Genomic DNA, 17204 nt, shown 5'->3' with positions numbered 1-17204 from the left:
TGCAAATTACCATGAAGAAAGACATTTTTGACTTCTAAATGATGAATCAACCAATTTTAAGCCAAAGCTAAACTGAGAACAGTACGAATAGTGGCCGGTTTAACTACTGGACTGAAAGTCTCATCACAATGCACACCAACCTCCTGCAACCTGCCATCACAAACAAGACGAGATTTGTACCTTTCAAGGACACCATTAGACTTGAATTTGTGTTTAAATAACCACATACAATTAACAATATTCACCCCCATAGGCCTAGGTACCAAATCCCAAGTCCCTATATTAAAAAGCATCACATTCATCTTGCATCACTGCTTTCCAGTTAGAGTCAAAAAGTGCATTTTTATATGACTTAGTTAGCAGTGATTTATGAGAGGAGATAGTCACATTAAATTAGCATGGCTGTATTTGGGTTTGGATTTGAAAATACCTCGTTGACTACGAGTTATAAGTGACCGAGCGTCGCTGGGCTTCCTATAGTGGTGGGCTGCTGAATAGCGTGGGCTGGGGCAGCTTGTGTGTGAGGTTGGTTTGAGTTAGGGTGCTGCCAAAAAGTAGACAACATGGGACTCGGGCCACTATCCTCAAGGAAGCTATAATCTGAGTTCCGAAAGGTACTCAAACTACGAAACGGAAACGTCAACTCATCAAAAGTGACGTGACGGGAAAGAATAATTTTATTTGCGGAGAGGTCTAGACACTTATATCCACGATAATTTGAAGGGTAGCCTAAGAAGACACATGGAGTGGATCTAGGGGCTAATTCGTGAGGGGCTGTAGCCGAGAGATTAGGAAAGCATAGACAACCAAAGACTCGCAAATGATCATATGATGGCGTTTTGCAAAACAAAGCAAAGGCCGAGGTGTTATTAGAGAGATCTTTGGTGGGTAATATGTTAATGAGATAGGTTGCCGTTTCTAGAGAATGAGCCCAATAGGAGGGTGGGATGGAAGCATGAATAAGTAGAGTGCGAGAAACGTTATTTAAAGTGCGAATCATGCGTTCGGTCTTCCCATTTTGAGAGAACGTGTGTGGACAAAAGAAACGAAAAATTAACCCATTTGTGACACAAAGTAGTTTAAAAGGGTCATTATCAATTTCTCTAACATGGTCACTTTGGAACAATTTTATAGGACGTTCAAATTGAGTCGACACATAGGGTCTAAAGTTCAAAAAATATTGAAAAGCTTGTGATTTGAATTTTAGAGGTATAGTCCAGACAAAGTGGGTAAAATCATCCAATAAAACAAGATAATATTTGTGACCATTAGTACTACGAATAGGTGATGTCCACAAGACAACATGAATAATCTCAAAAGCAGTAGTAGAAATACTATTAGAAGTATAAAACGACAGACGAATATGTTTTCCTAATTAACAAGAAACACAAAAATTGAAGTCATGCTTCTTATTCAATGGAATTAATTTCTAGACCTAAGCACACTTAAAGCAGGATTTCTCGGATGCCCTAGAGGGTTGGCCAAGTGGATGAGTAGGTGGCAGTGAAAGTTGTGGCAAGGCAAGTAGAAGGATTGGTGTTTGCAGTGACTAGATATAAGTTCCCCAAACTATTGCATCTCATTATTACCTTCCCCGTACGAAGATCCTTCACTGAAAATAGGTTTTTAACTAGTTGAGGTGCTAATAAAACATCCCGAAGGGCAAGAGGGGGTTTAGTGTTAGGAAAAATGGTGTGATCATAACCTTTTATGGGAATGCGATGTCCATTACCAACTAAGATATGATAATTGGTGCTCAAATTAAACAAGGGCATGAGAGTACCTGAATTGTTGGTCATGTGAGACGTCGCGCCCGAATCAATGTACCAAGAGTTGTCCTCTGGTAGAGTCATAGTAGGAAAAGAGTTTCCCAACTCGGTAGGAGTCATGGGGGTCCCATAATTAGGAGCCGAATAGACCAGATACGGGTTTTGATAAGCCGATTGTGGATATCGTGCTACGTTTGCAAATCTTTGTGGTTGAGCAGTTGGTCGTGCCTGAGATTGGGCTTGCTGAGGGAAGGGGAAAGGAGCTGGTGCCCAAAATTGATGTTGTTGTGGTTGTTGGGCCCAAGGCGCACCTGGAGCCCATTGTGGGGCTTGCGAGTTTTGTTGCTGTTGTTGTTGTTGGGTTGAGTCTCTGCCCCGACCCTTCCCCTTGCCCCCTTTAGCTGATCCGCCGCCATCACGCCCCCTGCCCTGACCGGTGCCTCTGTCGGTGCCACCAGTGCCAGGCCGCACCTGCTGCTGTTGCGTTGGGGATGTTGTTTGAGCGGTGGAACTTGCGGTCGAATTGGAATGTTGCGAGAGAAAAGAGGATGCTTGACTCCCTTGATTGTTTGGTCTTCTAGTTTCTTCAAGAAGGAGTCTTGATCTTGCAGATTCAAAGGATGGTAAGGGGTCAGTCTGTTGAATGATCGTTGCAATAGTGTCGTAATCGCTGTTCACAAGACCTGATACAAGGTGGATTACGAGTTTTTGCTCGGTTATGGGTTGATCAACAACAGCTAGTTAGTCCTTTAGGTTCTTCAATTGATGGCAGTAGCTTGAAATGTCCGTAAAATTGGAAAGGTGAAGCGTATTGAACTGGTTTTCGAGGTAAACAACCCTCGTATTTTTATTGTCTTGAAAGATATCCTTTAATTTATTCCACAGTTCAGAGTCACCTTTGCACAGGACGGTTTGGAGAAGGTCGATCGAGGTAGTACCATATATCCATTGCTTGACAATAGAGTCAAGTCGCAACCACAACAACGATGAAATATCAGTCGGTTTTTGAAGGGTGGAGTCAATGTGATTGAGGACGTTAAATGCGTGACAATGAACCTCGAATAGCTCCAGCCAATTTGAGTATTGAATTTTTTCTCGATCAAGAATCAACGGGATTGGATTCTTGATATTATTAACCGAAAGGGCCGGGTGGTATTCCGTTGAAGGTGGAGGAGGAGACAGGGGATTGTCGGAGTCCTTAGCCATGGAGTAAGGCCGAAATCAAAGAAGTGAGAAAAACAAAAAGCTGGTGCGGAAGCTTAATGATGGCACAGTAAAAATGTCCCAATTAAAAAACTAAAAAATAAAACCAAATTTTGGAAAAAATAAAAAATTGAGATCTAAAACCTAAGTTGTGATACCATATTAGATTTCGGGAAAACTCCTCGACTTGGAGTGTGTACCATTGATCAATATATATAGAGTTTACAATCCTAGTCCTAATCATGTTAGAAAACCTAATACGATAAGGATACAAAATATACATAACATCTATTCTAATATGCGATAAATATTATCATAATTATAATTTCTATCAAAATGATAAAATAAAGGAAAATTTGAGTTTCATAATCTAATCATTAAGCAATTTATTTTTAAGAATCCAATGATTAAAAAAAAAAATCAGGTTATGTACAGATGTGTGTTGATGAAAGCATAATATTACCTGTAACTATATATTAATACAATTATGTAAGAATACATCAATACTACGTATCATATTGTTCAACTTAAAATAAATAGCAAAAATACAAGGAGTATTTATTAACACAAAAAGATGAAGGAATACAAAGGACATAAAATAATTATACATAAAAAAAATTTATTACAAACTTTCATAATTTATTATGTTGGAATTTAGAATAATTTTGCAAAGGAATTTTGTTAAGAAGTGCCGAATAGTCGCTTCATCCGCATAACTTCCTTTTGACTCAAAAGTGTGATTTTCTGGGCAATGTCAGCAGGTAAGTTCCCAACAAATAAGGCGGTGGGAGTGAGTTGTAGTGCAGGGTTTGCTCCATTCAAACTAACAAATGCAGTAGCCGGAGTTTTGCCAACGTTGATTTGGAAGTGAAGCATGGCTTGTGGAAACACCATTACATCACCAACCTCTAATCTTTTATAGTATGCGGTGTTGTTGGTATCAATAAATCCAGCAATGATTGAACCTTTAACCAAAATAAGAACTTCTGACGTACGATGGGAGTGTACTGGAATTACTCCTCCTACGGCGAAGTCTAACCTGGCCATAGATATGCCTAAACCATTAAAGGCTGGGAACACATCTGAAAATGCTAATGTCACATTGTTTCCAAAAACATTGTTAGGAGTTTTTTCACCACGAAAACCTGTGTAAACAAAATCATCAGTTGTGACTTTAGCAGGATCTTTGCAACCATATCCTTGAGGTCCTCTCGGAAGACTAGGATCCCCGACACAAAAGTCGATCTCTATGGCATGAGATAGAGTGGCTAAGAGACAAAAGACGACGAAATAAGAAAGGTTGTTCATCGTGTAAGCTTTTAATATCTAGAAAGGTGGTGTATGGTGGTGTTAGATCGTTAACTTAATACTAATGTAAGTATTGAAATGTAGATATATAATGTTGTGGATTGGTTTGTTGTATTTTCTTAGAGGCAATTGGTACCCTTTATATAGAGGAAATATTTGGTCAGTCTGGCACTATGGCTTGTTTTGTTCAATTCGTAAAGGGTGTGATATTCTTTATTTGGTATGAAAGTCAAAGAAATACGTGCTTTGCATTTAAAGAAGTGATTAGCTGCGGCTGAAAATCTGTCTTTATTTTTTTAAGTCCAATTTTTGTCAGCGTTGTTGTTTTATTGACTTGAATATTTCTTCAATTAAACTTTCTCGAAATGGTATGTATCACTTTAATAAAATAACATTATCTTCAATTAAATTGTATGGGTTTGATTAGGAATTTAGGATACTCTTTGTAAAAATATTATCTTCAAATTTCACATTCAAGCTTCTAGGGTTCCGGAAATCTTGCCTACGCTTTGTATTTTATTTCTAAATAATTACTTGTATATAAGACCAAGTCAAGTTTTCTTCAAAAAAACAAAAAAAAAAAAAAAACAAAGGACCAAGTCAAGTTGACGAGACTATATTCGATATATAATTATGCTATTGTAAATAACTAAAAATTAGGATTGCACTATATAATTTTTGATGACCCGCTCAGTTTTTAAAATTAATAGTATTTGAAATATAAAAGTTTCTATTGATATGTAACTCAATAGTTATAAATATATGAATTAATAAATTCTTAAGCAATTTATTAATTTTGTGGAACTAAAAAGAGATAAAAATAGAGTTTAGGAGAGTAAATTTCCTCCCAAAAAATCTCCACTTTAGTATTGGTATATAGACAAGGTGATATTTTATATTGTGGAGGGTATTATTTTATTTAATTTTTATTTTTAATAATATTAGTGTATATTGGAGCACATTCATCTCATCTAGGGATGGCAACGGGCCGGATCTGGACCGGATCTGTCTGGATCCAGATGCATATCCGTTTTCAGACCTTGGATCCAGATCCGTCGGATCTGGATCTGGATCTGAACACGAGGATCCGTATCCAGATCCGTCGGATCTGCCAGATCTGGGTCCAAAACGGATCCTTTTGCTTTTATATGAATTTCTTAATAAAAACAACAATTTTTATAAAACAAAATCCAATAATCCCAACATTCCCAAGAAGCAAAGTAGCTGAATCTAATAGCAAAATAGCAGCCACCAGCCAGCATTAGGATTGAAAGTTTGAAACACAACAACACCAAAGGACAACAGCAGCACTAAAAAGATCACCAAAGCAACAAACAACAAAGCAGCTCTCTGAATTGTTAAAACTCTGCTTGTTTCTACTTGGGTGATAGCAATTAGTACAGACCATAAACATTGAGAGCCAAAGAGTAAATGATATATATATATTTTTTAAAAACGGGTAAACGGATCCGGATTCGGATTCCAAAGTGAGATACGGATCCAGATCCGTTTTTCAGCAGTGGATTCGGATCCGGATCCGGATCCGTCGGGTCCAAATTTTCAGGATCTAGATCCGTCAAAAACGGATACGGGTCCGCAGATCCGGATCGGATCTGGATCCATTGCCATCTCTATTCTCACCAATTAATTGAGATATAGACAACATCGCCCAATGCCAATTTCCCTTAACTAAGCTAAACTTAGGGAACTAATACCTAATCACTTTTATCTTTGTTATAAGAATAGTGAAGCAAAGAGTTAGCTATTGGCCAAAAAATGGCTTCTTCTTATTTAATTTTTGGTTTCTCAAACCTCTTATAAATATGAGGTAGCTCCAACAAAATTAGAATGGTTGATGTGGTCTGTTAAATGACAATTACTTGCAAAATTTCCTCCTTGTTCAATTCTTTTTATTACAAAAAGGTAAAAAATCTACAAAATAATAAATACTTCCACAACAATTAATACTTCCCAAGCATAATCCTCAACAACTATATTATTGTTCCATGTGAATCTAAAGTGCAATGCAATAGGTTTTTTAGATGGAATACTTGCAAGAGGCCATGGGCTGGGATAAATGGTAATAGAAGCAGGTGTTCTAAATTTTTATCCGGAAATTAAACGTTAAGCAAAGGAACTAGTAAAAGTAGAAGAAAGATTTTTACGTGGAAACTTCAATTCTTGCGCCCAGAAGAAAAAATACCATGATCCATTTAGGATTTAAAGTCAAACTTCACTAAATAATAAGGTAATAATACCTTTGTTACAACCATTTTGGACTCAATTAAATCCCCCCCAATGTGATTTACTAATCGCAATGCTTGTTCCCACGCAAGAACAACTTTGATAATAATGTTCCTAATCGAGAATAACTGTTGGTTGTTCCTTTTATGAAACTGCTTCTTGTTCACCCTTTTAATACTTTTCTTTTGGGTTCCAGCCTTTGGAACTTTATTAATTGTTGTTGTATTCGGGCATTTACAGGATGTACGAGATTAATCTTCCATGATTTGTTTTAAGCTAAGTATTGTAAAACGTTTCCCATTTCAACGCAAAAGTTAGTTTATGATCAATTGATCATCAAATTCATGTTAAATCAATACAATAGTTGTTGAAGAGAGAGAAATTACAATACTATTCTTGTTAATAAAAGTTACTGTATGTAAGTATTTTCTTCTGCTACAAGTCTCTGTTTTGGAAAGTGTTACAAAATCACTTGGTGATAATTGCCCTAAATTTCTTTCTCTAGTATATTTTGTATTATGGTTTTTCTTAGGAAAAATGTAAGGGTTTTAACCCCGGCCAGGCCACATGACTATACTTTTTTAATTATGTATAAATCACAAAACGACACAGTTAAAGAAAAGTGTGTGTATAGTGTTCATGTTAAAATGTGTCAACTAAAAACATACGAAAGGATGAAGCTAGTATTGTCCTAAGAATGGATGAGCTAATGAGCATCAAAGAAAAAGGAGGATATTATATATGTATATGTTACAAATATATTCATTAGTATAAAAAAAGCTGAAGGAATACAATGGACATATGTAATTCAATTATACACTCTTTTAATTACTTTATTTCATTTTTATTTTGGGAACTTAGAATAATCCAGGAAAGGAGAGTTTGGTTAAGCTGCGCCGAATATTCGCTGCATTTGCATAACTTCCTTACGACTTAAGAGTGTGATTTTCTGGGCAATGTTAGCAGGTAAATTCCCAGCAAATAAAGAGGTAGGAGTGAGTTGTAATGCTGGGTTTGCACCATTCAAACTAACATAGGCAGTAGCCGGAGTTTTACCAACGTTGATTTGGAAGTGAACCATGGCTTGTGGAAAAACCATCACATCACCAATCTCTAATCTGTTATAGTATGCAGTGTTGTTTGTATCAATAAATCCTGCAATGATAGAACCTTTAACCAAAATAAGAACTTCTGATGTACGATGAGAGTGTATTGGAATTACTCCTCCTACGACAAAGTCTAACCTAGCCATAGATATGCCTAAACCATTAAAGGCTGGGAACACATTTGAAAATGCTAATGTCACGTTGTTCCCAAAAACATTGTTAGGAGTTTTTTCACCTCGGAAACCCGTGTAAACAAAATAATCAGTTGTAACTTTAGCAGGATCTTTGCAAGCATATCCTTGAGGTCCTCTAGGAAGACTAGGATCCCCAACACAAAAGTCGGAACTCTATGGCATGGGACAAAGTGGAAAAGAAACAAAAGACGAATAAAAATGAAAGATTGCTCAGTATTATGCAAGCTTGTTAATTTGCTATAGCTAGAAAGTTGGCGTTGGATTGTTAAAACAAGTATAAGTGTTGAAGGATAGCTTTTATATTACGGATTGGTTTCTTGCATTTTCTTAGCGGCAATTGGCACCCTTTATATACAGGAACAGTTTTTAGTCTTTATGGCTTGACTTGTTCAATTGTTCAAAAAGGGTATGATATTGTTTATTTTGTATATATGAAAGTCAAAGGAATAATTTGAGATTTTTAGTCAATTAATCCAATAATTTGATCACTGTCATGGTTTTATTGACTTGAATAACATTATCTTAAATTAATTTCTCTCATAATAAATACGTAGTGTCTAAAATAATTTGATCACCGTCATTGTTTTATTGACTTGAAGTACGAGGGTGGGGGTTGAATATAATTTGGGTAGGTGTTGGTAGACCTGGTTATTGGGCAGGGTAACCTAATGATAATAGGGTTAGGGCCAAGCAGGCATTTAATGGACAAGACCCTTATTGGGTGGGTCATTATAGGGCCAAAATATTTTTCCAATTTAATAGATAAAGAAATTCGAAAATGTAAAAGTATTTATATAGATAAATTTGTATTAATATATACTTAATAATGGCTTTATCCAATATTTATTTTAATTGATATTTTGTTGGCCCATCCAACATCGACTCGTTATTAACCTGCGACCCGAAATGGCCCGACCCGATGTTGACCTTATAAAATGTTACCTCTTTGACCCAACCCGCAATCGACCTACATCGACCCTGACCCGACTTGCCCAATAACCAGGTATAAGCTAAGTGTGGGTGGCCGCAGGAATTTTGGGGAAGGCCAAAGGGATGGGGATGCGGGGTAGGATGAGGTGGCTATGATAGGAAGGGAAAAAAATTTACCTATTGATGATCTACTATCATAATTACATACAAATATAAAAAACGCCCTATAAAAAAATAAAAACTATAAATAGGCAGCAGAATAATTATATAATTAATTATCAAAAAAAATTAAAACCTAGCCGCCCACGTCCCCTAGCCCAGCAACCACCCTGTTTCGACCTCCCCGCTAGCGCAGATTCCACCCTGAACCCCTGCATAGGCGCCACCCCTGAACTCGACCCCCAGTGGCGCCCCTCCCCCTCCCTTAGCTTGAACCACCCTTTTTGAACCCTAAAAACCCCCGACTCTTCCTCGATCGAAAAACCCTCCCTTAGCCTACCTACCGTCGGCACCCTAACCCCCTCCCTCGCGTCGGTGAACCCAATTCGCCCCTCCCCATGCCGTCTCCACCCCACTTAACCACCACATACACCAAAACCCTAAAACCAAAATCTAGGGTATTGATTTTGGTGTTTTAGGGTTTGGGGGTGGTGGTTTTCGGCAAGTTGGGTGACGAAAACCCGTGGGAGAGGGTTTGTGTAACACCCCGACCCTAAATAAGGGTAGGGCCGTATTGTCACGAAATGTGCATCAAGGGCCAACAACCGTCCTCACAAACCAACACAAGTACTTTCGATGCATTTTGTTCTCACTAATTAATGCGCACCTTGGGAATACTTCCCAGCAGGTCACCCATCCGAAGACTACTCCTAGCCAAGCACGCTTAACTAAGAAGTATCTTAACACATGAGCTCCCTAAAAGAAAGATGCATCTTGTTAATATAAGTACTATATTAAATTCCTTTAAAGCAATCATGAGGGGTATTACATACACCCCCACTTGAGAATGGCAACGCCCTCGTTGCGCTTAGAACCCTAGGGACAAGTATTACGCCCTGACGGCCTCTGGGTAGCCAAAGTGTTACATCCAGTCTGAATATGACTATATAGCCCCAGAATCCTCCCCCGCTAGGCGACTGACATAGGATTAATTATCCAAGATCAGCACGCGGTCGCAGGGTTGCTCTGATATCATTTGTAACACCTTGAACCCAAATCAAGATGTGGACTTTTGTTACGAAATGCACATCAAGGGCCAACAACTGTCCTCACAAACCAACACAAGTCCTTCCAACACATTTTCTCGTCCTCACTCATGCGCACCTTGGGAAAACTTTCCAGGAGGTCACCCATCTTAAGACTACTCCCAGCCAAGCACGCTTAACTGAGAAGTATCTTTAATACATGAGGTCCCTAAGAGAAAGATTCATCTTGGTTGTATGAGTAGTATATTAAATTCGTTTAAAGCAATCATGAGGGGAATTACAGTTTAAGCTGCCGACGAAGGGGTTTTCGGCAAAGGTGAGGAGGGGTTTTTTAAGTTCAAGGCATGGAGGGAGAGGGGATTCGAGGTGAGGTACGGCGGGAAGGGGGGAAATGGAGAAGGCTGGGGTCGGGGTTGTCGCCGGCAAGGGAGAGGGATGGGCGTCGGCTAGCCGAGAACTGGGCCAGGTGCCGGCCAACCGGAGGTGGGGGTCGAGGCTGGGCTAGGGGTGGCGGTGGCTAAGTTAGTGGTGTTTTTTTTAAAAAAAAATTAGAAGTTAATTAATTATATAATTAAATAAATAATATTAATAAGAATCAATTATAAGCTGCCACATGACACAATTAATGTTAATGACTAGCTGAGTTAACGGATATGACATGTGGTTATATGGTGAATTTAAAAAATTTTGTGGGTGTTTGATGAATTAAGATAAAACTTAGGGGTATTTGGTGAAAATAAAAAGGAAAAATTGGTTTTAATAATCTCAACTTTTCCCGATTTTCTTTTAATAATCGCAACTTTAGATTATTCTGGAATAATTCGAACTTTGGGGGTTGTTTTCTTTCTTCAATCCCAATGAGCGGTGACTGCCGATTGAATAAGTTTTGTATTTTTTTTAAATGACAAATTTCGCAAGTTATTGGTTAAAAAAATGCCAAAAAACAATTAAGAAATAAATTTTTTTAAAAAAAAACACACACTGCCCCACTCCTCACAGTTCTCACCCCAACCAAACCCCATTTCCCAAATATCCGGCCACCTAACCATTGACAGGCAGCTCCCACTCCCTCTCTCTCTGACGCTGGTAAACCGCAGCCCCCCTCCTATTCCCCATCCCCCAAAATCACAGCCTCTTCCTATTCCCCGTCCCAAGAAACCACTTTAACGGAAACCACCCTCAGATCACCCTCACCCTAACCTCCACCTAGGAGCAATTGGTGGCGGGTTGTTGTTGTTGCGAGTGCTGTGAGGATTTCGGCATCCAAAAAGGTAGGGAAAGCGAGCTGATCTCCTAATTTGTAGAACTATTTACTCGGGCGTGACGAGTTGTTGGTGTTGTTGCGGGGCAAATGTGGTTGGTGGTTATTTGTGAAATGGGGAGTTGGGGAGCTAAACGGCGGTGTTTGGTGGCTTCTGGGTGGAGTTAAGGCTGGGCTGTGGTGTTAGGTGTAGGGTAAGGGTGGAGATGGTGGTGGCTGGGTTGGAGTTAGTGTGAGGGTGAGGTGGAGGGGCTGCTAGTTTTTTTTTTTTCTTTTTTTTTTAATTTTTATAATTTGATTGGACTAATCATAATTTGACACATGTCATATAACCTGTTATAATTGGTCGTTGACTTTTGATGACCGATTTGGGACTGAAGAAAGAAAACATTGCCCAAAGTTCGGATTATTCCAAAATAATCTAAAGTTGGATTATTAAAAGAAAATCGGGCAAAGTAGGGATTATTAAAACCAATTTTTCCAAATAAAAACCTAAAATTAATTGCTTTTTTGAGTTGTCTAGAGTGGTATATAACATTATTTTAGAGTAGTTTGATTGCATTAAAAAAAAATAGTTTTAAATTTTACGGATTTTTCACCAAATACCACTGAGTTCTTTCGTAATTCACCATATACCACACAAAATTTTCTAATACACCAAATACCACTGAGTTTTTGGTAAATGTCACAACATACCATTAATGACTAACGGACGTTAACACCGTTAGTCATTAAGGCTAATAATTCCACGTGGCAGCTTGTGATTGGTTCCTTTCTAAATTATTTAATTAATTATAAAAAAAAAACCAAAAAAATAACAAAAATTAACAAAAAAAAAACCTGCTGCCACCACCAAATACCAATCTCTCAACTTTCTTCCATCTCCATTTCTTGATTGTCCATTGCAGAATATCAAGCTCCAATTCCCAGAAAACCATCAAACTACAATGGGGCTATTTTCAATGGCATTCACCGGCGGCAGTTTCATCCTTCTCGGAGCTTGGGAATCTCTCTCCTCTTCCTCCCAACCATTGCAACAACCACCGTCGATTCTCCACAATTACCCTTAACTCCGCCGCATCTCTCTCTCTCCTCTTCATCATCAACTCTCTTCTCTACTTTCTCATCTCCATTTGAAGGATTCTGATGAAATTGAGAATCGTTATTATGATTTAATGCTTGTTCCGATTGCAATTTGTGTGTTTTCTACTATGATTGAATTAGTTTCCCCGAATTCTGGAATCCCTAAATTAGGTCGTGGGTTAGGGTTAATCTTGAAGGGGACTTGGTTTGTGCAAATGGGGTTTTCGTTTTTTTCGGATTTGATTGCGAATTGGTTTCCCCAAAATCTGGAATCCCTAAATGGGGTTTTCGTTTTTTTCGAACTTGGTTTGTGCAAATGGAGTGTATTCGTGTTTTGAAAGAAGGTTTGTTGCTGAGGGTAATTACTCGAGTTACCGGCTTTAATGGATTCTTCCGCCATGGATTTAGACGACGAACTTGAAGATCTTCACCAGCAGCAACAAGACGACATCTCCATTCATCAAATTCATCAATTACGCAAGCTCCATGGGTGGGGTTTCAGTCGGGTTTTGGGTTTAAATAGGTGGGTGGGTCGCGACGGGAAAGAGGAGGGGAAGGGAATGGTCGCCGGCCGGCCGGGAAATGGACCAGGCGGCCAGCCGGGGGTAGAGGTCGGGGCTGGGCTGGTGGCAACAGTGGTTGAGTTGGAGGTGTTATTTTTTTTTTTTTAATTTTTTTTAAAGTTAGTTAATTAAATAAATAACATTAATAATCACCAATTACAAGCTGCCACGTGGCATAATTAACTTTAATGATTAACACCGTTAACGGAAATGGTATGTTGTGACATTTACCTAAAACTCAGTGGTATTTGGTGTATTAGAAAATTTTGTGTGGTATATGGTGAATTACGAAAGAACTCAGTGGTATTTGGTGAAAAATCCGTAAATTTTAACAATGGAAAAAACAGATATTATAATACACCCTAATGATAATAGTGCATGTATTATATGCTGATAATATTTTATACGAAGTATTGTAATAGTCGCGGAATAACATAATGGAAAAATAATTTGTCACAGAGTATAATTTATAATATCAGTTTATTAGTGATAGAGAATCACCTCTTAGGTTTATGATATATTTTGTATAAGTATATCCTTACATATCTCGTTAGTCACCTAATATTAATAGGACTCTCATTGTAACCCTATAAATATTGATCTATGGAAATCATTTGATTGAGGAGTTTTATATTATCTAAATTTTTGTTTTAAAAAATACAAATTTTTGTTCCCCTGCTGATGGGTTAGTTTGAAAACTAAACCCACCGGTGACATTCACAAACGATTACATAAAGACATTTTTTTTTTCCTTCCGCAATTTAATTATGGATTACGATGGTTGACCAACACCGGAAGCCTCTTATGTGCTCTGACTTCCAACCACACACAGGAGCTTCGTGCACCACCTTTATTACCTTTTGGTTCTCCACCTAATACGCCACCTTGCACACTCACAGTCCTCCTTCATTAGTCTAATTAGTGATTTGCATTTTGCATGGTGTATCCAATGACTAATAGTAGTCTTGGATGAACCAGACCTACGAGACGAACCACCCCTTTGTTAGTCTTCTTTTTCTTGATGTCGTTATTGGCAGAATATTCCTTGGCAGCAACAACACAATCAACAAAGTCGCCCTCCACCACCTTAGTTGTCGTCCTGCTCCAAGCCCCCTTCCCAAGCTCCCAGCGGAGGTGTTCTTCTTTGGTTGGACTTGGAGCCTTGTTAAACTACGTACAATAACAACTTAGAGGGAGGTGTTGGATTTTTTACACAAGCAACAACTTTTTTTTGACTTTTTTAATTTTTTTTTTTTTACTTTTATCGCAAGTGCATGCGGTGGACTACGTCTTTCTTTAAGTCCAAGGGCTACTTGTTTTAAGTTGGTGGAATTTATCTTGTTGTGTGGTCTTTTTTTCCTTTTTTTCTAGAGGTAAGTAATTCCTAATGGTCAAGTGGTGGGATTTAGGCTATCTTATTTGTTTTTCTTCAACTGTGATTTCTCGTAGTAGTGTAGTGTCTTCTCCTCGATGATGATTTGATCCCTTAGCTTCTTCTTCTGCAACTTGGCCCAAGTTTGTGCGCGGCTCTTCTCCTCCTCCTCCGGCCAAGCAGCGCTTATCTTTACTCTATGTAGGTAGTGGCTGTTGCTTCTCATCGTCATCACCAACACACGTCTACTACTTCTCTTTTGATCATGGGTTACCATTTTGATCATGGGTTACCATACTATACTTACCGTTCGATGCGTGATTTAGATCCAGTTTGAGCATCTGATTTGCTCCCGCTCCGACTGCGGAGGTGTGATAGAGAATATTTATAGAATATTTTCCTTTTAGGTTTATGATATATTTTGTATAAGATTATCCTTACATATCTTGTTAGTTATCTAATATGATTAAGAATCTCATTGTAACCCTATAAATACTAATCAATGGAAATCACTTTAATTGAGGAGTTTTATATTATCAGACGTTCAGTTTTAAGATACCCATGTATAGTAGTTTAGGAGTACATATAATACACTATTATTTAGGAATCAAACTAAAAATTTATGATACATAATGACTTCACAATATGAAAATACAATAATTGGAAATCAGTCATAAAACAAGTTTATGCTAAAAACGCTGTGTATAGTTAGAGAGTATAAGTATTATTATCCTAGGAAAGTAGGAAGTGATGAGCGTCAAAGAAAATTAAAGGGGGGATTTTTTATTTTTTATTTTTTGGACGAAAATAAAGTATGTATCAGTATTCAACTTAAAATAAATAACAAAAATACAAGTACGGTACCGTGTATTTATTGATACAAACAAATGAAAGAATACAAAGGACATAAATTATTTATACATTTTTTTTATTGCAAAACTTCATAATTTATTACGTTGGAATTTAGAATAATTCGGGAAAGAAATTTTGTTAAGCTGTCCCGAATATTCGCTTCATGCGCATAACTTCCTTTTGACTCACAAGTGTGATTTTCTGGGCAATGTCAGCAGGTAAGTTCCCAGCAAATAAGGCGGTTGGAGTGAGTTGTAGTGCTGGGTTTGCTCCATTCAAACTAACAAATGCAGTAGCCGGAGTTTTGCCAACATTGATTTGGAAGTGAAGCATGGCTTGTGGAAACACCATGACATCACCAACCTCTAATCTTTTATAGTATGCAGTGTTATTGGTATCAATAAAACCTGCAATGATTGAACCTTTAACCAGAATAAGAACTTCCGACGTACGATGGGAATGTACTGGGATTACTCCTCCTACGGCGAAGTCTAACCTGGCCATAGATATACCTAAACCATTAAAAGCTGGGAACACATCTGAAAATGCTAATGTCACATTGTTCCCAAAAACATTGTTAGGAGTTTTTTCACCACGGAATCCTGTGTAAACAAAATCATCAGTAGTGACTTTTGTAGGATCTTTACAAGCATAGCCTTGAGGTCCTCTAGGAAGACTAGGGTCCCCAACACAAAAGTCGAGCTCTATGGCATGAGATAGGGTGGCTAGGAGACAAAGGACGAAGAAATATGAAAGATTGTTCATCGTATAAGCTTTCTAATAGCTAGAAGGTGTTGTAAGGTGGTGTTTGATCGTTAACTTAATACCAATGTAAGTATTGAAGTCTAGATATAATGTTGTAGATGTGTTTGATGTGTTTTCTTAGAGAAAATTGGTACCCTTTATATAGAGGAAACATTTGGTCAGTATGGCTTGTTTTGTTCAATTCGTAACTGGTGTGATATTCTTTAGTTGGTATGAAAGTCAAAGAAATACATATTTGTATTTAAGATGCGGCTGAAAATCTTTTTTTTTTTAGTCTAATTTTTGTCAGCGTTGTTGTTTATATTGACTTGAATATTATCTTCAAGTAAACTTTCTCGAAATGGTATGTATGAGTTTAATAAAATAATATTATCTTCAGTTTAATTGTATGGGTTTGATTAGGAATTTAGGATACTCTTTAAAAAAATATTATCTTCAAATACCACATTGAAGCTTCTAGGGCTCCGGAGATCTTGCCTGCATTTCGTATTTTATTTCTAAATTTCTTGTATATAAGACCAAGTCAAGCTGACGAGAATACCAAATTGTATGGGTTATAGAGAGTAGTAAAGGGTGGCTATGAGTCTATGACACAAAATGTACAGTGCTCTGTATAAATATTTAGGTATTATTTTCTAAATACTTTGTAGTTAACCGATTAAACTAATTAACAATTATAATTTTAGGAAAACTTATCAATAACTTTATACTAAAAGCAAAATCAAAAATATTTTTTAAAACCTAACGCTCCTCCTCTCTTCCTCTCTTCTAGGTTTTTTTAACTTTTTGGCTGTTTAGGCCGAAAGTAGTGTAATTTCATCGGAAATTAGACTATTTCCTACTCTTTTCCCGTTAAATTTTTTAGTTTTGCAATTTAAATTTCAATAAATCTACACAAGTAGTGTAGATGTTCGTTCGTCTCTTATGGTGGAATCGTTAGTTTTTATTAGTTTAGCTACTTTTTTTTTAGGGTTTTTTTTTGTATGTTATGATTATTAAAAAGGTAATCCCTTTTGCTCTATTATCAGTTCGTTGGTAAAGATTTGTCCGTGATCGCAACGGTTGTCAAATCTTTAAAGGCGTTCAAGTGAATCAGATGAAAATCATCCTTACGGATACAACAAATCGTTAGACCGTCTCTAAGAAAAAGCTGTATATTCCAGCGATGTGTGCGAGAGATGTACCACATTGCAAGATCTATTCAACAATCATGGCTTTGATGAAGGATACCCTTATTTAATTCAATTTTATTTATTTGTTGATTTAAATTTCATTTGTAGATGTCGTATGGCTTTTGATTAATGAATTGATTTGTTTCAAAAAAAAAAAAAAAATCAGAAATGAAACAT

General features: G+C 37.4%; 3 protein-coding genes across 3 annotated transcripts; all 3 read right to left on the bottom strand.

The window, feature by feature from the left end:
- Nucleotides 1-3505: 3505 nt before the first annotated feature.
- Nucleotides 3506-4432, bottom strand: LOC110682974 (germin-like protein subfamily 3 member 3). The gene has a single exon (XM_021859314.1). The coding sequence runs from the start codon at nt 4278-4280 to the stop codon at nt 3654-3656; it is 627 nt and encodes a 208-aa protein (XP_021715006.1). The 5' UTR covers nt 4281-4432; the 3' UTR covers nt 3506-3653.
- Nucleotides 4433-7410: 2978 nt separating this feature from the next.
- On the bottom strand, nt 7411-8405 carry LOC110683110 (germin-like protein subfamily 3 member 3). The gene is made up of 2 exons (XM_021859464.1): nt 8400-8405; nt 7411-7977 (listed from the first exon to the last, which is right to left on the bottom strand). Exons 1-2 carry the CDS (start codon nt 8403-8405, stop codon nt 7411-7413), a joined length of 573 nt encoding a protein of 190 aa, XP_021715156.1.
- Nucleotides 8406-14941: 6536 nt separating this feature from the next.
- On the bottom strand, nt 14942-16672 carry LOC110682940 (germin-like protein subfamily 3 member 3). Its single transcript, XM_021859287.1, has one exon. The coding sequence runs from the start codon at nt 15853-15855 to the stop codon at nt 15229-15231; it is 627 nt and encodes a 208-aa protein (XP_021714979.1). The 5' UTR covers nt 15856-16672; the 3' UTR covers nt 14942-15228.
- Nucleotides 16673-17204: the final 532 nt, after the last annotated feature.

Source organism: Chenopodium quinoa, unplaced genomic scaffold (genome assembly GCF_001683475.1).
Source record: "Chenopodium quinoa cultivar QQ74 unplaced genomic scaffold, ASM168347v1, whole genome shotgun sequence".
Classification (NCBI taxonomy): domain Eukaryota; kingdom Viridiplantae; phylum Streptophyta; class Magnoliopsida; order Caryophyllales; family Amaranthaceae; genus Chenopodium; species Chenopodium quinoa.
Note: the sequence above shows the minus strand (reverse complement) of the source record. Positions and strands in the feature narration are given on the sequence as shown.

Coding starts and splice junctions, on each gene's coding strand:
- LOC110682974 (XM_021859314.1), bottom strand. CDS start 4,280: ATGAACAACCTTTCTTATTTCGTCGTCTTTTGTCTCTTAGCCACTCTA.
- LOC110682940 (XM_021859287.1), bottom strand. CDS start 15,855: ATGAACAATCTTTCATATTTCTTCGTCCTTTGTCTCCTAGCCACCCTA.